This window comes from Lycorma delicatula, chromosome 13 (genome assembly GCF_047948215.1).
Source record: "Lycorma delicatula isolate Av1 chromosome 13, ASM4794821v1, whole genome shotgun sequence".
Classification (NCBI taxonomy): Eukaryota; Metazoa; Arthropoda; class Insecta; order Hemiptera; family Fulgoridae; genus Lycorma; species Lycorma delicatula.
The window spans coordinates 45,924,909-45,952,672 of record NC_134467.1 but is presented as its reverse complement, the minus strand read 5'-3'; the positions used below and the strand labels follow the sequence as shown (position 1 = coordinate 45,952,672).

The 27,764-nt window shown below is 31.0% G+C and overlaps 2 protein-coding genes across 3 annotated transcripts in view; one reads left to right on the top strand and one right to left on the bottom strand.

The window, feature by feature from the left end:
* The first annotated feature begins 954 nt into the window (after positions 1-954).
* LOC142333593 (uncharacterized) lies at positions 955-7,868 on the top strand. The gene is made up of 4 exons (XM_075380915.1): positions 955-1,151; positions 4,556-4,666; positions 5,564-6,293; positions 7,654-7,868. Exons 2-4 carry the CDS (start codon positions 4,583-4,585, stop codon positions 7,866-7,868), a joined length of 1,029 nt encoding a protein of 342 aa, XP_075237030.1. The 5' UTR covers positions 955-1,151; positions 4,556-4,582.
* A 1,217-nt stretch (positions 7,869-9,085) lies between these two features.
* The window catches only part of LOC142333887 (transient receptor potential channel pyrexia-like), a 35,773-nt gene continuing 17,094 nt past the window's right edge, over positions 9,086-27,764 (bottom strand). Inside the window, exons 7-10 of one of the 2 annotated variants that reach the window (XM_075381480.1) lie at positions 25,772-26,104; positions 21,031-21,300; positions 15,376-15,617; positions 9,086-11,079 (exon numbers count right to left, since the gene is read on the bottom strand). In XM_075381480.1, the coding sequence (XP_075237595.1) occupies positions 10,776-11,079; positions 15,376-15,617; positions 21,031-21,300; positions 25,772-26,104 (1,149 nt within the window). In that variant the 3' untranslated portion in view covers positions 9,086-10,775. The remainder of the gene's footprint in view (positions 11,080-15,375; positions 15,618-21,030; positions 21,301-25,771; positions 26,105-27,764) is intronic. The other variant, XM_075381481.1, reaches the window with a different exon arrangement.

Sequence of the window (27,764 nt, the reverse complement as noted above, 5' to 3'; positions counted from 1 at the left end):
CGAATTGCTAAAACTAAATTGGTATTAGTAGAAAAAAATCCGTTAAAAAAAAGAAACAAAAAAGCTTTATAGTTCATATTTTATTAATGCTTGACAATAGTAAATATTAACTTGCATAATACATCTTTTATTATTTGTGATCAACATTACCTGAATAAAGTTTTTTGTAATTATTTATGAAAAATTTCAAAATATACAATAATAGAATGCTGAGTTTTACAGCATAATGCTTTGGCCTATAATAAAGGAGTTATTTTTTTTCAGTTACTATTTTTATAAATTGCCCAATATTCTAAATCAACTGCATTTAATAAAAAATTAAAAGATTCATTTTTACAGAAAAAATATTACTCTTTATGAGTTTTCAAGTATTAGTAATTATATAAAATTCTGTTTTTTGCATATTTGTTTAAGACACCTTTAGATACGTACTCAAATATTCATCAGTCTATTACGCCTTCAAATTTTATTCTATATTGATTTTGTTTATTATAATCGTAGTTGTTTATACTATTTCAAATTCCCAATGTGTTATTTCATATATTTATATACTATATCTAATTTCCTTTTTGCTAATGAATTTTGCAGTTCTACTCCATTCATGTTTTCTCACGTGTTCCTTGGTTCTTCCAAATAAAGGCTAAAATATAATCTTTTATTTGTGGGATAGACCAATTAGCATTTTTTTCATACGATTTATATGATGTATAATTATGTTCTCGTTTCAATGAAGTATTTTTAATGGCATATATCTTTATAAACATACAGTTTAAACTATATTTTATCAGTAACTGATATATAATTATTACGTTTTAATTTTATTCTTTCTCAACAATAGTTATTTTTTATGTAAAAAAAAGTGAAATATACGCTAGCACAGTTTTTGTTAAGAGTATTTTCATTTTTTTAAATGATTGGAAATTTAACTAAAATATAATCGCTAACACTAAATTTATCACCTGGTTAATCAGCTGTTGTTGACAAAACTTCTTTACTTTTGTTAGGTTAAATTTAACTGATGAATTGTGAAGATTTAAAGTAAAAGGTTTGACAACGTTAAAGTGCACTTATAAAAATAATTTTAATATTCAGCTGTCATTATGACGTAATTAGCTGAATTTATGTTTGATGTTGTTTTCGAAAAAACTTAGGTAAAATTATTTGATGTATTGGTAATTATTTTTACAAAATATTAAAGAGAGAATGATTTTCAGGAATTTAATTGCCCTAATTTTGTGTAGTTTTAAAAAATAACTTTGCAGAACAGCATTGCATCTGTGAGTTTCCTTAGGGGGTTTTTGCCGAGTAGAAATATTTTTATATACAATTGTATTACATTTATACACTTAATAACGTTTTAACATTTCAATGTTAGAAAACAATAAATCAATGTATCCTTAACTACAGAACTGCATGTGGATGCTGTAAATGTTTACATTTAACATTTATTTTAAGGAGTCTGCAACCGACTGGGAAATTTACTTAAATAATACAACAGCTCTGTTATTAACTATTGTTTTGAGATAATAATACTATAAAGTTATTAAATATTAAAAACTCACTTTCAAATTATTGGAATTTGTTTTGCCACCCTTTAAAGAACTAATTACCAACACCTGCAATAGATTTTTTAGTAGTTAGTTAATAGCACTTATCTAAAAAAGATTATTTTAGAAAATTTCTTAAATGTAAGTATGGACCATAAGTTAGGACGGGAAGCCTCTTAACCTGCCCCAGATGTTTTATTGATGTTAAATTGCTTTTTGTTTAATCCTTCCAGGAGCAATAGTTTTTTAGTTGATTTTTTCAATAAACCCTTACTATTACAAAAATAGGTGTGTGCACCATAACAAAAATGGCCACCACAATTAAACTGCTTAAATTAAAAAAATATAGTTAAAAGAAGAGACAGACTTATAGGCCACATACTAAGGCATCCTGGAATAGTCGCTTTGATATTGGAAGGGCAGGTAGAAGGAAAAAATTGTGTAGGCAGGCCACGTTTGGAATATGTAAAACGAATTCGTTAGGGATGTAGGATGTAGAGGGTATACTGAAATGAAACGACTAGCACTAGATAGGGAATCTTGGAGAGCTGCATCAAACCAGTCAAATGACTGAAGACAAAAAAAAATTTTTTTAAATAATAAAGTCCTGAGTCATGCAGGAAACATGTGGGTAAGTTTAAGTTTTTTTTTTTGAGTTGGTCAAACAACCACCCTTGGGTCACTTCAAATAGATTGACCCATTGGGAAATATTTGATTGACGTAAAACATTTCCATACTTACATATGATTAATTTAACGATAAAAAGAATGAAGTTCAGCATCGTGTTCAAAAATGCAAAATAAACCATAAATTAACCTTAATAGTCATCAGAGTTATCCATTGAAGATAACTAATGCTATTCATCATGTGATTATCCTGTCTTACACATGACTGTCGTGCACAGTCATGTAATGTAGTATATCTTTGTAGTGACTGTCTTTTGGCAAATTATCCTATGTGGTGGTGTTTAATATTGCGATACGTTTTAGTACCTAACATTTACCACTCCTCAGATCTCTAACTTTAACCCTAACCTCTCCATAGAACTCTAATTGTAACCATAACTTTAATCTTTTTCTATAAAATGGATTACCACCTAAACAGGTCACCGTAACTCATAAAACTGATTGCTAGTTGACTAGAATACTGATAATGCAGCACAGATTTGACTTTGCACATGTTATCTGGTGCAAATCTGGTTTCCGACATGTATATCTACTGTGATATATTAAAGTATGAAAAAAATCGAAGTTGATCAAATAATTCCTCAGAATTACTGCGTATTGTAATAGTGTTATTAAAGCAATAGTTAAAATAAATTTTTTTATATTTTGTGACAATTAAACTTGCAAATTTAAAAAAAAATGGTTGCCATAATAAACCAATTACACTAAATTTAAAAAAAAAATGTAATAGTTAAAAGTATGTTGTTAGTTTTACATAAATTATTTAATTTATTTGTGACCACTTAATAAAAATATGATTGAAATCACACTACTGGGAAAGTATGTAAAAGTAATATGCTTTTTATAGCCGGCCTCTGTGGCGCAAGTGGTAGCATCTCGGCCTTTCATCCAGAGGTCTCGGGTTTGAATTCTACTTTTAAGGCAGAATCCTCTTTCCATAAACTATATCTGATAACTCAAGGTGAATTAAACAAACATATTTGGGATTTCTACTAGTCAAAGAAACAAACCAAGTTTTTGGGATCTAGACTAAAAGGCTGGAATCATTTATATACAGACAATAAAATATATTCTTTTATCATCAGGAAGAGTTTCAAGATTTATTTTCTAAAGAAAATAATTTAGTGTATTGTAACAATATTTTTGCTGTCATGGAATCACTTATTAATAAACATAATTCTACAGAATGGAGGAGACTGTTCATTGAATCTTTAAAAACTAGTTTAAAGGTTGTCCTTTTGTACAGCGGCAACATATCTCGTTCTGTGCCATTAGTTTATGCAGCTAACATGAAAGAAACGTATGACAATATGAAAATCCTGTTAGAAAAAATTCAGTACAAGTATTGTTAGACTATACATTACAATTTAAAAGTTATTGCTTTATTAATAGGTTTTCAGCTCGGCTTCACTAAATTTTGTTGCTTTTTGTATGAATGGGACTGCAGGGACAAGACAGATCATTGTACCATAAAGGAATGATCAGAGTGTGAAGCAATTTTGCCTGGACAGAAAATGTACATCCTATTAATAAAATAAAATGATTCTTCTACCTCCACTCCACATAGGATTTTATAGCTTTTCAAAAACTTTGTTGAGGTGGTGGATAAATGTGGTGCTGAATTTCTTTATTTGAAAGAAAAATTTCCTCATATTTGTAACACTAGAATCAAGGAAGTAATTTTTGTAGGTTCCCAAATAAGAAACTTGATTAGAGATAGACAATTCAAAGAATTGTAAGTCAAAAAGTCAGTATGGAGGTCATTTAAAAGTTTTGTACAATAACTTTTGTATAACTACCATCTAGTAGAAAAAATGTTACTAACAACTGTATAATAAATTGTATTGTGTATTATAATCAACACATTATTTACATTAACATTTATTATACTTAGTATTTTTTTACATTTTGTTAAAAAATCATTCATTTAAGTTAGCATGTTTATTTCCAGTTAAAATTGCCTTTGCAATATCTACTAATAAAAGCCAAGGTCAAACATTCAAAAAGTTGATTAGATTTAAGAAAAGACATAACAACTTTATGTTGTTTACTCCAGAGTTAATAGAGCTTTAGCATTGAAGTAATCTAGGACAACAAAGGTTAGATAAGAGTTGAGTTGTGTGTATCAAGAAATGTTAAAGTATATATAATTCATTAGTTTTTCATTTGATTGTATATTATTTATGCTATCATTAAAATGGCTCTTATCATTAAGATTAAGAGCTACAAATAGCTCTTACCTACAATCAAATTTCCTATTAAAACAAGTTATACTCATTTTTTGTTAGTTCTGGAATTTTATTTACTTTTTATTTTTTTAGATTCATGTAAAATCAGAAGATTAATTGATGGATGCAATCGCAAAAGAATGCAATATTGATTCACAAAGTAATGATAAATTCAAATATGAATTACCAACTGATAACTTCCAGGTATTTAGTTTTTACTTATCTATCAATACTGTTATAAATGTAAAAATGTTCATTAGATAGATGACCCATCTATTAATAATTCTTATATTTCCCAGTTGATTTAAAAAGCTGAAATGTGGAATAGTTACTCTTAACTGTGTATATAGAAAAGTTGGGGAAAATGAAAGAAAACGCATTAATGAATTTATTCATAAGAGTTATTGAAATTTGTAATGTGGTTATCAGTGCCCAATCCATGATAAGCTGAATTACCGCAAAACTTTTCAAAGTGCGTTTTGGAGCGATCAGCTCCTATTACATTTATCTCACCTGATTTTAAACTAAAGATTGATTCCGATGCATAAAGGCCTTCTGGTTTGATTACCATATTGTAATACCATATTGTGATTTTATCTTTTATCCAGTTGTTCTTTTTGTTGGAAATATCTCATGTTAGTCGGTAGGTAATTTCATTTTTCTCGTTTACCATTGATTTGGATTATTTCTCCCAAGACAATTAAATTTATTGACCTTGTTTTCCCTTATTTCATATTTAGGGACAAGGAATTTCTGATGTCGGTCATGAATTCTGTCTTTTTGAAGGAAATTTTTAGCCCTGTTTTCTCTATGATTTTTTTCTACGGTTTACGTGTTCTTTTGCCATCCTGAGATTCTGTAAAGGCTAGACAGTTAATTCCAATTCCAATTTTGGACCCGGTTTTATTTGGTGATGTTGTTCAACGTTTTTCACGGTCTTTTCTCATTCTCTTATTTTTTTTTGAAGGATACAGTTAAAAAGATGATAAACGAACCCCTTGTCTTTAGTCCTGCATTCATGAATGCAGTTTATTATTACTTAAAAAGAAAAACACTTTATCTGAAGTTTAATTATTTTAATTTTCATTCTGTTATTTTCAGATTAATGAAGAAAAAAAGAAAGAAGAGCAAAAAGAGGAAAAAATGATTAATTATAATAATGACATAAAAAGTAATAATATAAAGTTGTTAAATTGTGATAAAAAGGCTCAAGTTACAGTTTGTAGTATAGATTATAATTTTAATGTAAAAAGTAATAATAATGTTTCATCAAAAGATGACGAACAAAATGAAAAAAAGAAATTAAGTACTAAAATATTTATTAATGGTAAAAGATTTTTTAAATGTAATATTTGTCTAAAAAACTTTACGGAAAAAACTAATCTGAATAAACATTTAAAAATTCATAACGGTATTAAAAATTTTCAATGTGACGAATGTGGTAAGTGTTTTATACATAAAACACACCTTAATAATCACTTATTGATACATTCTGGTAAAAAAAGTTTCCAATGTAATATTTGTTGTGAATATTTTATTCGTAAATCTCATCTTGATGAACATTTAAAAATTCATATCGGCGATAAAAAATTTAAATGTAATATTTGTTTAAAATCATTTATTCGTAAATCTCATCTCGATGAACATTTAAAAATTCATATCGGCGATAAAAAATTTAAATGTACTATTTGTTTTAAATCATTTATTCGTAATATGGATTTAAAAAATCATTATAAAATTCATACAGGTAATGAAGAATATTTTTGTGATCGATGCAATAAATCGTTTTTATCTAAAACAAATTATAAATCGCACTTAAAAATACATACAGGTATTAGAGAATTTATTTGTACAATTTGTAACAAATCATTTATGCTAAAAACTAATCTATTACGTCATTTTAAAACACATATTGGTAATAAAGATTTTACATGTAAAATTTGTGATAAATCATTTACTAGAAAAAATAATTTAGCCACTCATTATAAACTGAAACATGAAAATGTTACTAACTTTTTATAATTATTATTTATACTGTATATTACGTTGTTGGTAAAAGTTGAAGAAGATGTTTTTTAATACTTCATATATGTAATTATTTATAAAATCCATAAATTTGTATTTCAATTTTTTTTTTTTTTTAAATCAGGAGTTTGTTGAAGTCTTAATTAAGAGGTCTTTTAATGATTCTACAGCAAATTTCTTACAGGTGGATTCATGCTGGATCACACAGATCAAAACGATAAATAGATGTCCATTTCTATTTAACATGTTGTCTGCCGACTACTCAGATCGGAGTGGCTTGGCTGCATTCACGAGCACCACCCGCCGATCAGAGTAGTAGTGGCTAATTATTTCTATTACTGTACTGTGATTGTGGCATAGCTGAAAGGACTGTTCGGCAACATTGAAAAGTAGTGGTTTAGTACCGATTACAGTTGGTTACATATTTTTTTTCTTTCAACACTGTACAGTCTTAGCTTTAAGTGGATGACACACCAGATCCTTCTAGACTCCAGCGTGAACAAAAATCTACTTCTGACAGAAATAAAACACCAAGTAATGAAGATAGATAATTAGTTTGTGCAAACAGTTTAACAGAAGACTAGTATTTTACGAGTTCTGAAACTGAATACCAGCTCTGAGGATGAAGCTGAACTGGTGAATAATGAAAAGGCAGAGAGAAGTTAAAAAGTAGTGGAAAGATAAGTTAACGTTAAAGCAATTTATATTTATAAAACAACAAGAAAAGTTTATTCAAATTCCAATGACACCAAGCCTATATATAGACTTCTTTCAAATTATTTTGCAAACTATTGTCCAGTTTACTAATGAATATGCCTTAGAAGTTTTGTGTTGTCAAAAGTGAAATCTCATATTACAGATTTCAAATATTTTTGGTGCTAGTGTGAAGCCTTACTGCTTCACACTAGCACCATTTCATTGTCCCCATCTCAGTGACTATTGGAAGACTGATCCATTTTTTGATATACCAGTATTTGTAAAATAAATGACCCACAATAGATTTCTTTTAATTTTAAGATGTTTTACATTTCTTATCCGTCCGCAATAATACTACTGACAAAGAATTATGTCTAGATGAGTCCATGGTTTTCTCTGGCATGGTCGTTTGCTATTCTACAAGTACATAAAAAACAACTTTCTTAAATTTGGCATGAAATTGTATGTAGTAACTGCTTCAAATGATTTGGTGTTTAAAATTCATGTATATGAAGGAGCTGCAGACATTTTAGGTGATACTGATCACACAGAAAAGGTAGTGATGATGCATTTATTGCAAAAAAATGTAGGTAATGGCCAAGCAGTATACCTTGATAATTTTTACAGTACTGTGGGCCTAGCTGCCAAATCACTTGACCAAGACACATACTACTTGTACTTCTAAAGACGATTGGAAAAATTATCCACAAGATAATTTAATGTCCAAAAAATTTAAAGCAAAGAACACAAATCTACGTTCTGTAATGCAGTTCACATTGGCAGATGGTGTGACAAGCATACTGTGAATTATATTGCCGCTGAATCTGGAAATGAAGTGGACCTTTTCACAAACAAAATAGGCACTGTGAAGGAGAAACCAGTAGCTATATTCAATAATAATAAATTTATGTCTGGAATAGATAGATAAAATCAAATGATGGCGTACTACTCTTGTAGTAGAAAAATCGTTCAATGGTACAAAAAACATTTTATCCATACTTTGCATATGTTTGTTAAATGCATACTTTTTATATTCTAAGTATGTTAAGCGTGGCTATTTTTATGACTTTTGATTAGAAATAATAAGAGTTTGTTATCCTCCCATATTGTACTAAATATCCAGAATTGAAAAAACAGTACCAGAGAAGAAAGAAATGAAAAATCAAAAAGTAAATAAAATGTGAATGATGTAAAATATAGGCTTACTGTTATTAAATTGAAATTAAAAATAAATTGTATAATTTAATTTTTTTTCATATTATTAATAAATGATACAATTCAGATTATATTGGTGTAGTTATTCCTTCTGCTTTCCATGTACAGTCGGATCGGAATTTCCGGCATAAAGAAGAAAATATTGATGTTGGATGCCTGTTTTTTAATAAATTATTTAAACAAATTAAATTCAAAAAAATCACATTTCTAATATTATTATGCACTAAAAAAAAACTACTGAAAAAATAAACCAAAGATTAAAATACCAGCTAGTCTTAATATTGAGCAGTCAATGTATTAAATGACATTACTACTAAGGGTGTGCAATGTATTGTTCAACGGTCAGTTTTTGTTTCTACAGCTAGTTTTTTCTTTATGTAAATTTGAATTTATATTAATTTCCTGGCTATAGCTCTGTTGCTTCTAAGCAGTAAATCTATAATGGGAAAGTTTTAGTTGTCAACCAAAATTCTTGAGTATTTGCAAAAATCCCTTTTGTCCAAAAAAAAAAACAAAATAATTATAGAAATTTGAGAAAGAAAGATATTTCTATGTATAGAGGTGTGACGACCTATATTTAGATTAATACCTCTGGACTGTTTCAAAATAATTTCTTCGAAAATGGCTTAAACAAATTTTATTTATTAATGGGAATAAATTTTGGTTAAAATTAAAAAGTAAGAAAGGTAGTTTTAATCATTTTTAATTTTTGACTTTGTACAGGGTTATATTTTTACACTTAAAAATGAGAACACCATCTACATCAAGCTCTTACATAACGTCTAGCACATACAATGGTCAATGTTATCATTTAGTTTCAAAACAATTAATTTAAAGTCGTTTATTTCATTATTTGATATAATAAACTTTTTACGCATGGAACCTACAACAATATATTTAACTGTCTAATCAAATTCCAGTCACTACAATATACCTAGGCCTACAATTGCTTAATTGAAATCCAGTCACTATGGTATTTTTCTGTTGAACTAATTTATATTAAAATCTCAAGATGTTTCAGAAAGTGTAAATGAAATGTAGCACAATATATTTTATATTTCACAATATAAATATAATTATTATTGTATATAATATAAATGTTATATTTCACAATAGCTAGCCCTTTCATTGACTCTACGGCAAGATGATTCCTCTCCTTAGATTACTGCATTTCATTTAAAGAAAACAGTCTTTCCACATTATATAGGAGTAGCAACAAAAATCTCTTTAACAGATTTTATTAATTCCATTAAACATACTCTTCAAAGAAGCTGGCAAGGTGACTGGACTCCTGCAGTAGATAATAAAGTCCAGCACGTCAAAGATATGGTGTTACCATGGGACTCCATGCAGAAAAACTGAGAGGAATTGGTTCTGTGCTGATTGCGAATAGGACATACCAGAGTTACTCACGGGTTCTTGGTGTCAGCAGAAAACGCACCACTGTGTGTACGATGCGACTGTCGCATCCTTGTGGACTGCATATGTTATGTGGACTTATGTCTGAATTCAAATTAGCAAAAGACATCCTTCACTGTATCCTAGGAAGTGATAAAAATGTATTCTTACTTATATGAATAATCCATATATTTTATAAGATTTAACCCGCCATAGATTTCGATATTAGTTTTAACCTTAATTTACTAATATTTTAATATCCAAGAAGGAGCCATTTGTTATTATTTTGACCTGGGCAATGATAACATGAAAGCATTCGCCAAAACAAGAAAAAAAAGAAGATATTTCAAGTACAGAATTCTTTCCCATTTAATATACTTAATATGGGAATGAAACATATTTGTTAATGAATGGAAATGCAAGAAATATTTCACTAAATGAGTCGCTGAAAATTCTTTTGAAAACTACAGGTAACTTGTCCTGAGACAAGAATAATGATTTTAGAGCTGGGAACATTTTTATAAATCTTTCAATAGCTGGGAATAATGAAAGTCAACGAGTCTTGGAGTGATACAACAACCGGCGCACAACATACAATACGGTTACTGCCTGAAGTCACTGAATTTACAGTTTACATTAGCGCTGCTTCTTTAATATTTTATCCCAAAATTTGAAAGTTAGTTTTCACTGCTTCCATGATCAATAATCGCCTCCATATTTCACCATGTACTGCTCGAGCAATACAGAACAAAACAGTGACTGACTATATGAGTGAAAATTAATAAGTTTAGTTGAAGTCTACTGTGCATGAGCTATCTTTCTATGGAAATCGGTTTGTTTTTTACGGCTGTCTAGAGGATAATTTATAAATTATATATAAATGCAAAATGTACATTGATATAAAATAAAAGTAAAAATAAAAAAAGTTGTACAATGTAATCTTACATTTTTTTTAATTTCATAAATTACAGTATTCCCTTTACACCCATTCTTGTGGCTTCTCTGTTGGTAAACCTATCGCTCTTAATATGCTATATGCATTACTATTGTATTCTGCATCTTCACTTGATATCAAATTGATGTCATTCTTTTGATGTTTATTATCAGTTATAAATTGCAACGTATTTTTTATGTCGTGTAATAGTTCAGTGTGAATTTTGTTTTCAATCAAGATTTTTTTGTCATTATCTCCATTCGGTAAGCTGTTAATTTCATGTTTATATGATTTGTAGGTGGAAGGATAACGTTTAATTTTTTCCCTCAATAACTTTAACGTTGATTTACTGTAACAGAATAAAACAATGATTTTAAATTGTATTATCAACAATGTAAGACTGTAAGTGACATGTGATGACAAGTACATTTTTGTAGATGACATTGAAACTTTATAATTTAGTTCATAATAATTAAAAAAAAGCTGACGAACACAGTTGTAGGACTTTCCAATCATGCGGCTAAAGTTGCATTCCGGGAGAAAGTCCTGCAACTGTGAGTTGTTTCTGATGCTTGGCTTACACACACAACTTAATTTAAAATATTTATAGTTTTATTTAAATATAATATTTTTTAATTTATTTAATTCAATGATTCTAATTAAAGTAGGCGTGTACGCGTACAGTATTTAATTCGCGTGGGTGTGGCGGTACTAGCGGCGACAGTCGACTAACTAAACTAATGTAATTTCACAACTTACATAGAACAAATTTCGCCAGAATGGTAGACCGGTGTATAGACTGCTAAACTGGTGTATGGTTGGCTAGTGCAGACTGGTGTAGTTGCGAGGCTTAACAAACCAGGTACAAAGTTACTACAGTTTTACACCTTGAATATTATTCATTTACTTAATTGTATTCCTCACCATTAGTTTAGAGCATTTTTTGGGGTGGGGTGCGATCTCACAAAAATATTTATTTTTACATGTATTGTTATTTTTAATTGTTAACAAATGTGACAGAAAAATTTGATCTTAATTAGTTATTTATTAGTTATTTGTCTTGTATTTATTAGTTATTTGTTTACTCTTGAGTTTATAATTATTAGATTAATTTATTTATTTATTTATTTATTGGTTACTGAAATAGTTATGTAGATATGAGATGTTATACTAATCGGCTGTTACTGATTAGTGTTTAGCCCTAAATGTATTTATTTAGTTTTATAACTATAAAATATCCAAGCCAAACACACACAAGATTAATGTCTACTGTTTACAGTACGCTCTTCACCCTTTGTTCTGGAAAGTATATTTTTTGGGTTCCTTAGGTGTCAAAACGTTAAGATCCAATGCCCAAATTGGACCGATTATAATACTTTCCCTTCTAGAGCTACAACGCTATCTAGACGGGAAAGTAAAATTGAAGAGTGGGTTTCTTTATGCATCAGTTTATAATTGTACTTCATTAGTGAGAGTAATGTCAAAACATTGTAGGAAAAGTAAAAGAAGTAGACTATTTTCCAATTTAACTTCACTTAGATTAAATTGGAAGTATATATTAAAACAAAAATAAAAAAAATATATCCTATTAATCGTTAAAAAATATGTATTAATTTCTTAATTTCAATGATCTTTTGAACATATTTGAGTCTGTAATCGATTGCTTACTGACAATATTGAATTCAAATTTCATTTACTCTGATTCTTGTTTATATAACTTTATCTCCCAGTTAATGGATTTCAAAAAACTGTTCCTCAATGAATGAAATAAGACCAGTGTTTAAATTTCACCAAAAGTCTGTATAAAATTTATATAAAATTTTATTTATTTTTAGTTTTCATCTCTTGAAAGTTTTTTTTTTGTTTCTTTAATAAGTACGAGGTTGTCTAGAAAATAATCAAACTTTATTTTTTTAATCTTTATAATTAATTTTACAAATTATTGGTCCTTGTCCCCTTCAAAGTTACTACCTTCCCTTATTCATACACTTATCCCAGCGGTGTTTTCACTTCATGAAGCAATCCTGGATAGCTTCATTTAAAATGCCCTTTAAGTCCAGGATGAATTTGGTCAATGTCATCAATAGTCTAAAAATTTTCCTTTCAATCACTAATTTTAATTTCGGAAATGTAGGTATAAAACGCCTTGATAGTAAGCACGATTCACTGTTTCAGCTTCAGGTAAGAATTCAAATTGCACAATTCCATTAAACTCGAAAAAACAGAGGGCATCACTTTGACATCGGATCGAGACTAATGTGCTTTCTTGGGGCGTGGAGATTCTTTGCCGATCCATTGTGACGATTGAAATTTTGTCTCGATGTCGTAGCTGTAAACCCAGCTTTTGCCTCACGTTTTCATCCTTTAGTGAATGTTTCATAGTCATCGGCTTGTTCAAGAAGTTGCCGACAAACGTCCACTAGATGTTCTTTCTGCTGTTCGATCATAAAACAGGAAATAAACTTTGCTACAACTTGATGCATCTTCAATTTTTATCAAAATGTCACGGCAAACCCAATCAAGGTTCTAACCTCTTCTGCAAGTTCACTGACAGTCAATCGACAATTTCCACGCACCAGAATGTTGAGTTTCTGAACGCGGGTGTCATCAGTCGAAGTTGAATGCCATCCTGGTCGAGGGTCATCTTTGGTCGACTGACAACCGCTTTTAAATCATGAAAACCATTCGTAAAATTGTGTAGGACTCAGAGCATCATCTTTGTAAGCTTGTTACAGAAGTTGAAACATTTCTGTGAAAGTTTTCCCAGGTTTCACGCCAAATTTTACGTTGTATCATTGGTTTCGAAAATAGTACATTTCAAAAATCGCTAGTAACACTTAAACGCATTGTACTCAAGAATAACTCGAAAACTAAACAAGATATCAACAATCCAAGAACATATGGTTACAGAAGAGATTATGGGAAACACAATGTGCTGCCAGCCGCATGTCACTAAATATCTCCTTGTCGTGCAATTAAAAATGTTCCGTTATTTTCTGAACTGACCCGTATAAACAATTATTTTTCTAAGTGAGCTAGGTGGAAGAGGATGGGATTGTAAATTGCGTCAAAACAAAAATAACTGATGATAAAATTATGCTAAATACCGATAGGAAAAACAAATTATTTTGTTTTGACCCAGAGCTAAGTTGGAACTAAAATTATAATTATATATTATCAAAAATTATGTAAGTAATAAGTGCATTAGTAATACAAACACACACAGCATAAGTGTCTATAAAACAAACCACTACAGAATAAACAGTTATGACATGTAACATTTCATAAATGAAATGAAAAAAATGTAAATTAAATTAAAGTCTGATGTTACTTTTGTAAGGGTTAACATATTTACTGTACTTTTACAAAAAAAAATATTCAGAGTGAATTGCCCTGTGCGATGATGCACTAAAAATATTGGCCGTACTATACAATTACCAGAAACATCCCACCATACACCAATTTTCTCATCGTAAAGTGAATACTCGAACATCTCCAAAATGTCATGACTAACTGGTACTTGAACCCAGAATGTCAGTTAAAATTCAATGATCACTTTATCACAGAGATTGGCAACTCTAACTTAAGAATTGAAAAACAGGTGAGGAATAAACATTAAAACATAATTAAAAAAAAGATGATAAAAATATTTTTAAATATTTCTAGAATTTTTATATTTAAAAAAAATAAAGTTTAAACTGTTTTAAAATAATGGAAATAATAACTTAAAAATAAACATCATTAAAGTTGATGGAAATTTCTACTCCAAAGATCTTCATCAGCATTTGTACTTCTTTTTTCGTTTTCCTAACTTCTTTTTTTTTTTACTGGATAATATAACAAATTTTCATAATAGGTGTGGATATATGAGTGCATTATCGATTTTAATTCTTACAGATGCTTCCATTTAGAAAATGGAATTAGAATTATGTTCTAATACAAAGTTGCAGGTTCTTTTTTGTTTTTTTTTTTGACGATATCATCACATAAAAATTGAGGTTTGCGCATGGGATATGGAAATGGGATTTTGTAGCGTATGAAATATGCCATGAATGACTGGGATTTGAACCTGGGACCTCCAGATAAAACACCGAGACGCTATCACTCCACCACAGAGATTCTTTCATGCAAGCTTTGATAATAATCTCCATATTTAATTTATTAGGAGTATTAGTCACTATATTTAAAACACACAACACCTATGACAATAGAACCTTCTTTTCTCAGAGCAGATTGATTCATACTATTAGACTTGTTTTGCCATATAGTCTTTAAAAAAAAATGTATTATTTCTTATATGAAATTGGTTTCTCCTCCTTCTTTAACAGTGCTCATTTAATCAGAAGGCAAATAAATGTTCTTAATTTCTATTTTCCTTTGAATGCATGGACTGAATCATATTCCATTTGTAAATGTCCTTTGACTAAGAATTTTTTTATTAAAAGATTAAATCAATTATTAATACTATGCTGTGCAGCGAGACTAGATAGTAATTCTACTGCACGTTGTGCGGACATTGCTCAATGATTTGTTGCTCTGGTTAAACTTCTCTGGAGAAGATGGTGGGGTGTACGGCAAGTGGAAGCCCTCCATAAAAAATAGCATTTTTATAACAAATAAAACAGAAACTATAGGTTATACTTACTTGTCGATTTCCATTTCCTGTGAATTTCTGATACCAGTACTGATTAATCTTCTTAACATAGCGACAGGAATATCATTAACATCAATTTTCGCAAAATAATTCAAACGTATGATTATTTTGGAAGGCATTTTCTGTATTTTTTTTGCCCATTTAGGAAGTATACATGATAACCATCTCAAAACATCTGATGTTAATTCTACTTGATTTCTTAAAAACCGAACATGAGCTTTTACCAATATATCCTAAAAAAGATTTTAAAAAATAAATCACTCAATATGAGGCTGAATGTTTGATATTTAACAAAAACATTCTAATCACTACAAACAAAAGAACAAAGAAAACTCAAAAAAGTCCTAGAATCCATCAAAGATTTAGAAGAGGACACAATAATGAACTGTACATGAACAAAGAGAAAATATTGGATGTAGTCAGAAAAGAAGAATCATCATCTATAAAGAATGAACTCTTAATGGGCTATTACACACTTTAAAATTTAAACACCAGTAACTGGATCCGAGATACAGAAGAACTTGAAAATAGCTCAAGAAAACATTCAAGAATTCACCTTTGTGAAAGAAATTGAAAAACAAGATAGGTTTTCAGGCAAAACATAACTAGCTGAAGAAGAATACTTAGACAGAAGAAACAAAAGAAAAAGTGAAAAATGATGAGAGATGGAAAAAAAGGAAAACGTGAATTGGTTGAAATATGTTGTCCATTGTGGCAAAAATGAAAAATAATCTCAATTACAGTCTACATATTTAAACCATATCAGTTACCTGACCTCTTATTATAAAAGAGGAAAATTAGTAAAGTTATTTTTTAATACAAGGAGGCAGGTTGTTGTTTAATGAATGAATTATAATGTAGAATAAAATGAAAAATAACATTATTTATATTGATTAATGACCTTGAAGTGAACTTTGTATCTTATACTGTGACAAATCCTTGATGTATTCACTTCATTTCTGTTTAATTGCAGGACATTGTTTTAAGTAAATAAATATCAGAAAAAAATAACTTTAAAATTTTTCCTAAAGATTAAGGAATACTGTTAAAAATTTGTTTCAGAAGTTTAGAAAATTCTGCTGTAAAAATCATATTGAAGAGGTCTTCGGTCGACTTTCACAAGTGTTTTTTTATTACACTTTGTCAGCCCTGATATTTACATTAAGTTGTGCATTTTGTTTTATGTGATACGTAAAGATTATATTAGGTTAGGTCGGTGTAATCTGCTCTCTTTCTTAATCTTTTAAAATGTGAACTTCAGATTTACATCTGTGCATCTAAACAACAACAATTTTGGTTTTATGGAAGAAAACGATTTCTATTCTCCCAAAAGATGTGTTTAATTTTTCTTCTATTTCACTGAAATTATTACTTTGATCTCAATGATTATTTTCATAAATTATTTTGGTCAATATGATGTGACTATCATTATTTATGCATCAAAAGTGACAATCTTTATAAATTTGTGTTAATTGATTGCGACCAAAAAACTGAAAATCCATCTTTTGGCCACAAAATATTTGTCATAACAGCCCAATAAGTAATAAAAAAATATTTTTAACAGTCAGAATCTTCTGAATCAGTAAAAAATGACAAGAAAACTTTTTAAATAATTTTATAAAAGGTGGTGGGTGGGACCTGATTGTACAATCATGGTATAGGAGGTAAAACATAGTAATGGAAAAGTCATTTTCACAAACAAATTTTTGATTGGAAAATTTTTTTTCATTAAAACCTGTACTCCACAGTATTAAATACAAAGAAATCTATGTCACGGTTGTATCAATGACTTCTAAACTGATGGTCATTGGTTGTATTCTTAGTAAGGGTATTTTCATAGAATTGCCAGTTAAGATCTTCTTTTTCTGTTTAGCCTTTGGAACCACCATAAGGTATTATTTCAGAAGATGAATAAGAATATGTATGAATGTAAATGCCCAGTCTCAGGTTGACTGTTCCTAACCCACCGGGTTGGTCTAGTGGTTAACACGTCTTCCCAAATCAGCTGATTTGGAAGTCGAGAGTTACAGTGTTCAAGTCCTAGTAAAGCCAGTTATTTTTACATGGATTTGAATACTAGATCGTGGATACCGGTGTTCTTTGGTGGTTGGGTTTCAATTAACCACACATCTCAGGAATGGTCGAACTGAGAATGTACAAGACTAAAAAAAATACATATCATCCTCATTCATCCTCTGAAGAATTATCTAAACGGTAGTTACCGGAGGCTAAACAGGAAAAAGAAAGGTTGACTGCTCCTGAGATGTTTGGTTTATTATAACCCAACCACCAAAGAACACCGGTACCCATGATCTAGTATTCAAATTGGTATAAAAGTAACTGGCTTTACTAGGATTTGAACCTTAGAACTCTCTGTTACGATCTGTGTATTAATAACTAAACTTTATGACAGACAACAAATTTGATGGAAATCATTGTTTGAGAAAATCACTTAGAAAAAAATCAGTTGTAGAAAAAAAACTTAATATTTTCTGAAAAATTGATGTAATTAAATTTTGAGTCTCCTGATCCATCCAAATTTGTTATATTGAGCTTGTCTATAATTTGAGATAATGGTTGAGTGTGTACCATCACAAGCATTGGATGGTACACAATTTGAAGTATTGGATTATTTTTTGATTTGAAGTTTTTGCAACATCTGCATCTTAATTGAAGAAAAACTCACTGTTTGCTTTTCTTTGCAAAGTTTGTTTCTTGGGTTAGATTTGATGAGCACCGGCCTCATTAAGGGCCCTTCAAAACTTAATATTTCTGATTCTGAAGGGTGCATGGTGAAGGAGTGGGAACTCCTCGTTGTTTAGTACCCATTATAAGCAAGAATTTGGTCTAGTTAACTCTAGTCCAAACCCTAAATTTGCTTACACCCTTTGGTTGCAGGCCGTAATCTGAACTCTCATGACTGCTTGCTGCAACAAGTATTTATGAGATCAATCCTGTAGCAGCTAAGAGAGAGGGATTTATAGAGCTCGGGCTGTATGTAGCTCTGCTGTGGGCAATTGTCACATTTGTGGGCTTGCCCATATTTAGTAGTAGTAGATAAAGCGAGATTTAGATAGTCTTAGTTTATTTTGACTTTGTAGGCTAATCTGGCTTTAATGTTGGAAGGCAGTGTTTCAAGGAAGTAGCCCTAGCTTAAACGGGCTAGGGCTGGTGAAGTGATGGAGGTAAGAATAATGATTTCTCTGCCTCCTCAGATGAGGAAAATCAGTTTCCACCCAGGTTTCACAAGATAATCTGGTTGATGAGTTTTTGTGAGGGCGGCAAGAAGTTCTGTCCCACTATTTAAGTACTTTGAGGATCAGTATGATAAATTTTTTTTAGAGAATCCGTAAAGCGCTTTGGCTTTCATTAGGAGTAGGATTATTACCAAAATAAAGGAATTTAAGGCAATGTTCTCTGCCCTAGCTCAGGGTTTTGAGGCGTTGGCTTCTAAGCCAATTGAAGTAAAGGAGGTGATTGTGAAGGAAACAGCGACAGTTCCTACTGTAGTTTCTAGGCTTGTGGAGCCTCAACGAAAGTGCTACGCAGAGGTTTTGAAGGACAAAGTGTGAGGCCAGCCAGTCAAGAAAGCAGCCGGGGGTTATCTTTCTGAATAAGCCTGAGGGTTCGGCAAAAACGGCCAAGAAAATAAGAAACGATTTTCAAGTTGCTCTTCGTAAGAAGAGATCAGTTTGAAGATAAGAAGTATACGAGAAACTCAGAGGGGACTGGTTGTCATCACTGATGACAAAGAGACTGTGAGGGTTATCTCTTGTGTTTTTAAAGGCTGAAAAAATAGAGGTAAGAGTTGATCCTAAACGTAACCAAGAGTTATTGTCTATAAAGTGGATCGTCGTCTCTCTGATGATGAATTCATGACTCTGGTCAGGAAGCAAAATACCGATTTGGATGAGGTGAATGTCGGTTCCTGTATAAGACAGTGAGGCAGTGTATACAAGTGAGGCAGAACATTACCACAGTGTTGGAGATGGAACCTGGCCTTCTACAGAAGTTTGTTTCTGAAGGCAGGTTGTTTGTGAACTTTTCATCTTGTAGGGTGAACAAATATAATATCTCAGGAATGGTCGAACTGAGAATGTACAAGACTACACTTCATTTACACTCATACATATCATCCTCATTCATCCTCTGAAGAATTATCTAAACGGTAGTTACCGGAGGCTAAACAGGAAAAAGAGAGAGGGTGAACAAATATATAGACGTCCAGAGTTGTTTTAAACGTTGTCGTTTTGGGCACAGGGCGAAGATCTGCCGGTTTCCGTCACTGTGTGCTCATTGTGGAGAGGAAAGGCACAAACGAGAGGATTGTCCCAAGAAGAATTTTGGTTCGAGTCTCAATCTGTAGGCTAACTAGAAAGTTAGAGATGAGTGGCGCATTGTCTAAAGATTTTTAAGATTTTTGGCATTCAAAAGGGTTGCAGAGGGTGTTTAGTATAGAATAGTAGCTTGGGTGGCTAGGGAATCGTTTGGGTGCTTTTCGGCCAGAGCATTGTTGTTTGATACGTTTGCGAGTTGATTTATAGGTAATTTTGGATGCTTTGTACGGTAGGTCAAAATTGCGAACAATTTTTGAGGATATGAGAATAATATTTTGTTACAGCACAATTTGTAAATCTTAATTGGCTCTCAGTATTTTGATTCGGTTTAGGTTAGTTTGAAAAATATCTTTTGTTAGTCGATGGGTTTCAACACTGACGGAAATGTCTTTCGAGGCATTTGCATCAGTGCCATCCTGAAAAAGGCCGTACTAATGACTGAAATATGTAACCGGGCAATTGAGGGTCTAGAAGATGACCTCCAAGAAGGGTCTAAAAGATGTCTTTTAAATTGATTTCACCAAGTTTCTTTGTTGTTTTATAATTGCTGATAAAAAATGGATTCACTATTACACACCATAAACCAAACATTGGGTGGGAGCAGGTGAAGGTGCACCAAAGAAAGTGAAAACGACTCCATTTGCGGAAAAAGTCAGGGCTGCATTTTTTTTTTTGGGGGGGGAATTCTAGTAGAGTGGAGCTCATAAACTGCCTAGAAAAAGTAGGACTATCACTGGAGAGTGTTAGGCTCCATTATTGGACCGACTGAAGAATGCTATTCTGGCTATATTCCAAATCAAGCCAAAAAGAAAGTGCTTTTTTTGCCACTATAATGAGCCTGCACACAGTCTCGATTTGTAGCAGCAAAACTTGATGACGTACACTTCGAAGTGCTTTTACATCCACCGGATGTTTTTCACAGAGAATACTTCCTCTTCCCAAACCTGAAGAAATTGCTCGCTGAATGATGATTCTGTTCAAATTTTGATCTCAAAGCTGAAATACCGGTAATTTGGCAGAGTTATTTATACAAATCGCATTTTATTGAGGGTATTAAAAAGTTGGAAAGTCATCAGTTTAAATGTATTGAATTTCTCGGTAACTATGTTGAAAATAAAACTTTTCATACAACTCTTGCATTTTTTGTTTGTCAGACCGAGTACTTAATGAACAGCCCTCGTAAAATAATTATTACAATTTTTTTCTCATTTTTAAAACCTGAAAGACGATATTTTTATTTAATTTTTCTATTTAATCATGTATCCTATCGTGAAAAAAGATTGAATATAAAATAATTAGTTCAACATACCTGAATATCGGTGATTGCTAGACCGCTCATAATATTCATTAAAACAATAGTCATCATCAACATGAATAATACAAAAATAATTCTAGTAGTGTACAGTTCAATTTTATCATGTTCGTCGGTAAATAGGTCATTATAATCAAATTCGCCTGTCATCATAACTATTGTTTTAATAAACGAGAAAAATGGATTACCAAACAGTTTATCATTTCGAAAATTAATAGAAAAAAATAAAACGAAACCGATGATAAGACAAAAGAGCGATGATAGTACCTGAAAATAAAAATTATAAATCATATCAATAATTTCCATAAACTAGAGTGAGGAAGAGAAAAGTGAAATTTTCATATTTTTAAGATTATCTTAAGTACTGTAGACAGAATATTAATATTTTTACTTTCCCAGCCGTTATTGCTGATATATATATTTATATATTATATATATATATATATAAAGCAAAAGCGTATAGATCAGTCCAAAATTGTTTTAATGTCTGGTTCTTTGTAAAAGTCATAGTTTCACAAAAAGCTGAGTCCAAAGAACGTAAAAAAACTAGAACTTTCCAGAAGATAGACAGATGTGTATGTATGTACATATGTAGGCTTGTATTTTGATCTCTGGACTGGTTTAATATAAATTCTTTGAAAATGGTTCAAAAAATTTCTGTGTGTGGGATATTGATGGTATTACATTTTGCAAAATTAAAAAAAAAGTGGAGATGAGATACTCTCATTTTTGTATAATGATCATAGAAAATTCAGCTGTAATATGATGACAATATAAATTAAGTTATTTAAAATCTTAAAGTTTTAAGTTGATCAGATTTGTGGTGGGAGATATTCAAAGGTATGGCTCAACGGCATACTGCGATGAGTAAACATAATAGAAGAGAAGGAGGGTGAGTGTATGGATTTCAGTTGGGTGGGGACAGTAACAACAGGTTAAGCAATGATATTGTTTTTTCAGATAGTATGGTTGTATTGGACCTACCAGGGATGAATTTGAAGATGCAATATCAAGATTAAAAAATAATAAAGCCTGATGAGTGAGCTGATTAGGTGTGGAAGTGATAGATTAAAGTGGGAAGTTTATAAATTGATATTTATGACATGAAAGAAATCGAAAGGATTCCTGAAGAATGGAAGACAAGTTTGATTTGTGTGATTTTTAAAAAGGGTGATAAAGATGATATGTAATAATTATAGGGTTGTCTCCTTGCTTACTATTGTATATAAAATCTTTACAGATATTTATAATAACAAAGGCATTTTTGGAAGCGGTTCTCAGTGATTATCAGTGTAGTTTTAGAAGGGGATGGAGTATGGTGAACCAGATCTTCACGATAAGGCAAGTAGTTAAAAAATGTGGGGAATATAATACCGACTGGTATCTGCTCTTTATTGATTACAAAGAGCCCTTTGATAGTGTATCAAGGAGCAAAGTAATTAAACCGCTTGAAAGATTTGGTATAACATTAAAACTTGTGGTCATGATTACCCTTGTTGAAACATATTCAAGGGTGAAGATGGATAATTCTGTGGGAAGATGTTTTGTGATAAGGTCAGGAATGAGAACGGGGAATGAAGTGTCAACTCTTGTTTTATGTGGCGCTTCAGGAATGTGGTGGGAGATGGGACCATCATAAATAGACTATGGCAGGTATATACACATCCAGATTAATGAAGCTAAAACATTTTGTTATGGAGTTCATAAAACATCAAGATTTGCAAAAACCTTGAGATGCAAAATTAAAAAATTATACACAGTATACAATGTGTGTGTGTGTAATAATACTATACCGTATACTACAGCTAAATAGTATAACTACACAGCCCAAAAAAGTTTTAAAATATTTTAATTTAAAATAATTTTTTTAATAGAATTTGTTATTAGTTTTATTATAAAATCGACTTATTATAAAACCAGTAATGAAATATAAATTTTTTTTTCGATTCTTTTTAACATTTCAATACTTTGAAGAAAGAACCGGGATTCAGTTAAATTACCAATTTACTCAACTTCAAATGCTTGGTGGAAACTTCAAACATTTGAAAATTAAAAAATGGTTTTATGTTTGTAAAAAATGTATTTTGTTTTATTTATAAACACCAAGTATTTAAGATTAAATAAACAAGTTTATTAAAGGAATTTTTGAAAACTAAAAGGACAAGCAAGATGAGAGAGTAACTTTGTAACTAGGTTAAAAATCTGAGGTGGACACCACATGACTTCCTTGTACGCTTATTAAATTACATATACACATTTTTAAAAGTACATGAAATTTTATTTCATTAATAACTTCTTACATTTTTTTGTTATTGAATTATTTATTGTAAAGAGGTTTTTACAATCAGAGGTTAATAATTACTAATAAATCAGTATATTTAAATTTAAAAAAAAGGAGATGAAGTCAGATTCGAACCGATATGCTTCCCCTTGTAAGATTCAAATATTTCATCAAATAAAATTTTATTTGGTTATAACTCTGGAACCGATAAAAATAAGTACCACTTATGATATATCGTTGAAAAACACCCAATGAGGGCTTATTACTGTAGTTAAGAAAAAGTACAAAATCAAAATCTTTTAGATTTTAGGCTTTTTTGAATACTTTTAATCCAGTTGATCGCAAGCAAAAGGGGAGGTGCACAACCAGATGTTACAACAGTCCTAAATCCAAAATGTCAACATTCTACGGCTAATTGTTTTTTAGTATTGCGAAATACATTTGTACATACGTACGTACAGACGTCACACCGAAACTAATCAAAATGTATATTTTCGTTGAAATCTGAAAACCAAAATTTTTCACGATCACAATACTTCCTTTACTTCGTACATAGGCGAGAACTACTTATTGTATTCAGTTAGAATGAAGTTTAAAGATATCATTTACAATGTAAAAATTTTTGTGGATGAAGGAATATAGAACACCAGAAAAATGGTTAGAATAACAAAAATGGGTACTTACGTATTAGCCCGTCGACCAATAAATTACAAACTTTTGGGTTATTGTTGTTATCACCTGATATAACCATTATATTATCATTTTTATAACCATTTACATTTATTTATTTTATAAATATAATTTAACCTACGCTCACTAACTTTGACTAATTAACGCAGTAATGTTTCGAGTATTTAAATAATAAATTCAGTAATTATTAAAATGTTTTTTTTTTATTTTTTAACCTCCGGGACCACCGTTAGGTATTGCTTCAGCGGATGAAATGAATGACAATTTTTATAGCGTGTGAAAATGCCATGCCTGACCGGGATTCAAACCCGGGACCTCCGAATGAAAAGCCAAGACGCTACCACTCGTGCCACGGAAGCGTTTATTATTTATATAATCAAAACATAACTGTTAATTAGTCGAGGTTAGCGAGCATAGGGTAAATTTTGTTAATTTATATCTATAATTATAAGCAATGCGGTTATATTTTTAATATGTAAAATACGTTAATGATCCGGTAACTTTGAAGTGTTTTCAAAGTTACAAGATCACTATGGTTATGGTTGACGGGCTAATACATAAGTACCAAAAAATTGGTGTGTTCTGAGAAAATGAAAAGAAGAAAAAAGAAATTATGTTGCTGTAGTTCCTAGTAGGCTGCTTCAAAATAAAAATGGGATATTTAGTTTTGTGTTATTTGCTTATTTATTTTATTATCCACTTTTTGTTGTAAGACAAACTCCTCAGATGATTCATTGAACCTTGAGAATCGTCTGTTTCCAAAAAATGTTTGTTTTTCCTAAAAAATTTTGTTGGAAAACAAACAGTTATTTAACAGGGATTGGAATATTCTATTGGTTTTAAAAGTTTCTTTTTTGTCAATTTTTCTTTTATTTACAGTTTTTTTTATGTATAATCATATTTTTGTAAACTAAACTTTTGTTCTTTGTTTGGATTGCCCGTATGATGTTTTTAGTTTTATTTTATAAAAACCGGATTTTTTAGGTAAATTTCGACATATCTTTGCATTTCACATCCCCAGACCACAAAACCACGGTCAGCTCAAAAGTTTATATTTATATATATATATTTCACATTCTTGTGGACACGATAACTGCCGTAATTTTGCGTCAATCACTTTCAAATTGATACATAAAATATAACGACACAAAATCTCGGTCGAGTTCATTAATGTGCGAAATCGGACCATGGGGGTGGAAATGAGGGGCTTTTTCCTAAAAACAAAATATCGCTATAACTTTCTTATTAAGTAAAATATTGAATTGGTTTAAAGTTCTTACTATTCTTTGGATAAGGGCCTAAAACTTATTAAAGTAATGTTTTTTGATATCACCAACCATTGGCTTCGAAGACAGAATATCTCCCTTAATAGGCATAGTATCGAATCGGTTTAAAGTGGTCGTTAGTCCTCTAAACATTACCTAAAACTTTTGTCTGAAACGATTTTTGATATGACCAACCCTTACAGCATGGGATGACCAAATATTGCTGGAATTGAAAGAAGACGGGGCTTGTTGTATGCTAAACACGTGAAACTTTTTTTCTTGTGCAACCATTGTCGTATTGACAAATTTTGAAGTTTTTTTTAAGTTTAAATAGGGAAATCTTTTTTATCGCCTACTTAGCACCGGTGAAAGCTACTTCCGCCTTCTGGCGTGCCGAAAGGGATTTATTTTGTATTAATAATACTATACTTTTTTTTTTATTTTACAACCACCAGTTTATTATGTTTAAAATAAAATTAAAATAAATGCATATGATACATACCTTACCGACATTACTGAGAACTATTAAAAACATATCTCCATAAAATCCATACTCATAAAACCGTGTAAGTGTAAACATAATATGGATCCACGCAAAAAGAATGACAATTGAGCTGAGATGGTTTAGAGAATTAAACCGAGCAGCATTATCACAAGTCTCATTTACAATCCACGTAAAAACAACCAGTGCTATTGAATATAATGGAAATACAGTTTTCAACCAAGGCTCAATTTTTTTATATCGTAATCGACCCAAAGATTTCAATTCAATAATGCATTTTAACAATATTAATATAGCAAAAAGAATCAGAAAATAAGAAAGTGGTTTCTTAATCTAAAAACAAAAAAATTAACAGAAAGAGTTATTAAAATATTATAATTATTTTAAAGTAAGTAAATAAATGATCAATTTAAAAATATAACCTATTCTAATGACAAACAAAATTAAATTCTACAGAGTGATTTTTTTACTCCTGTTACCCAATTTTAAATGTTATTTAAGAAAGGGAAATTTAGGTGGAATAAAAAAATGTATTTGTTACTTACAAAAGAGATTTAATAAAAAGCTATTAATTACATAACTGTTAAAGAATATGCTCAAAACGCCCACCCCTTGCGGTTATACACGCACGGACTCTTTTCAGCATATTAGCAGAAACCTTAAGTCGCATCGGAAATATTCCTGATTAAGTCTGTAATATCGACTTAAGTTCATCAATAGTGTGAGGATTATTTTTGAAGGCCCTGGACTTAATATAGCCCCAAAAAAAGCAGTCATCAGATGTCAGGTCTGGGGACCTTGGAGGCCAAAAGCCCTTGCTTATTATTCGATTGTCAAAGAACTCTTGCAGAAAATCCACGGTTTCTTGAGACGTGTGGCACGTAGCGCCGTCTTGCTGAAATCGGCAATACCGTTCTTGAGGTTCCAGGAGGGACACAAATCGGCGCACAATATTCCTGTATACGTCACCGTTTACTGTCTGTTCGAAGAATACGGGTCCGACTATACGATGACGAGATATCGCACACCACACACCAATTTTTTCAGGATGCAAAGATTTGTCTTGTAAAGCGTTAGGATTTTCAACTTCGACAGTTTCGACTGTTCACATAACCGTCGAGATGGATCCAAGCTTCATCGCTAAACAACACTGTATTTAAAAATTCGGTCCGTTATCGTTTACGAGAGACCTAAACCGACGGCAATATTGCAATCGCTTGTTTAAATCTGGAGTCTGAAGCTCTTGGACAAATCGTACACGATACGGATACGATTTCATCTTTTTAGCGGCTTTCGGAATACTCGAATATGACAAACCGACTTGCGTGGAAAGTTTTCATAAACTTTTCCGTGGAGAATCGAGCGATCTTGTTTTCACATTTTCTAAAACGTCATCTGTCAAGCGAGTCGGTCGACCGCTAGTTTTCTGTCCAAAACACTACCTGTCTCTCGAAATCGGTTTGCTAGCCTAGAAATTGACATTTTTTTCTGGCAGCGGAACACGACAAATTTAATTTTAAATTATTCTTTTACACTTGCGTACGATTTCGTAGCAAAATATTGTTCAAGAATGAACAATATTATTTCAATATATTTATAAATAAAGAAATTGTCTAGAATATATCTAAAACAATGAAAAATAGATCACTTCTCGCAAGATGAAGCTCCGCAAGCAGTTTTAAAAGCCAGGATTGACGCCAAGAAATGTGATCTTGTGTATTCGATTGGAAAAGATTTGTTCATCATGATCTGCTGTCGTTCGGTCAAAGGATTGATTCTAATCTCTACTGTCAACAACTGGAAAGATTAAGCAAACGAAATAAAGCGACCAGAATCGATCAGTAGGATGTGGTATTTCATCTCGACAATGCCGGATTCCATATATCTTTGGTGACCTGTGTAAAATTGAGAGGGCTTGGTCTGGAAGTTTTGATGCATTCATCGTATAACCCTGATCTTGTTACCAAAAGATTACCATTTATTTAGTTCTCTA

Coding starts and splice junctions, on each gene's coding strand:
- LOC142333593 (XM_075380915.1), top strand. CDS start 4,583: ATGGATGCAATCGCAAAAGAATGCAATATTGATTCACAAAGTAATGAT. Junction 4,667..5,563: donor TACCAACTGATAACTTCCAG/GTATTTAGTTTT, acceptor TGTTATTTTCAG/ATTAATGAAGAAAAAAAGAA. Junction 6,294..7,653: donor GCACTTAAAAATACATACAG/GTATTAGAGAAT, acceptor AATTGTATGTAG/TAACTGCTTCAAATGATTTG.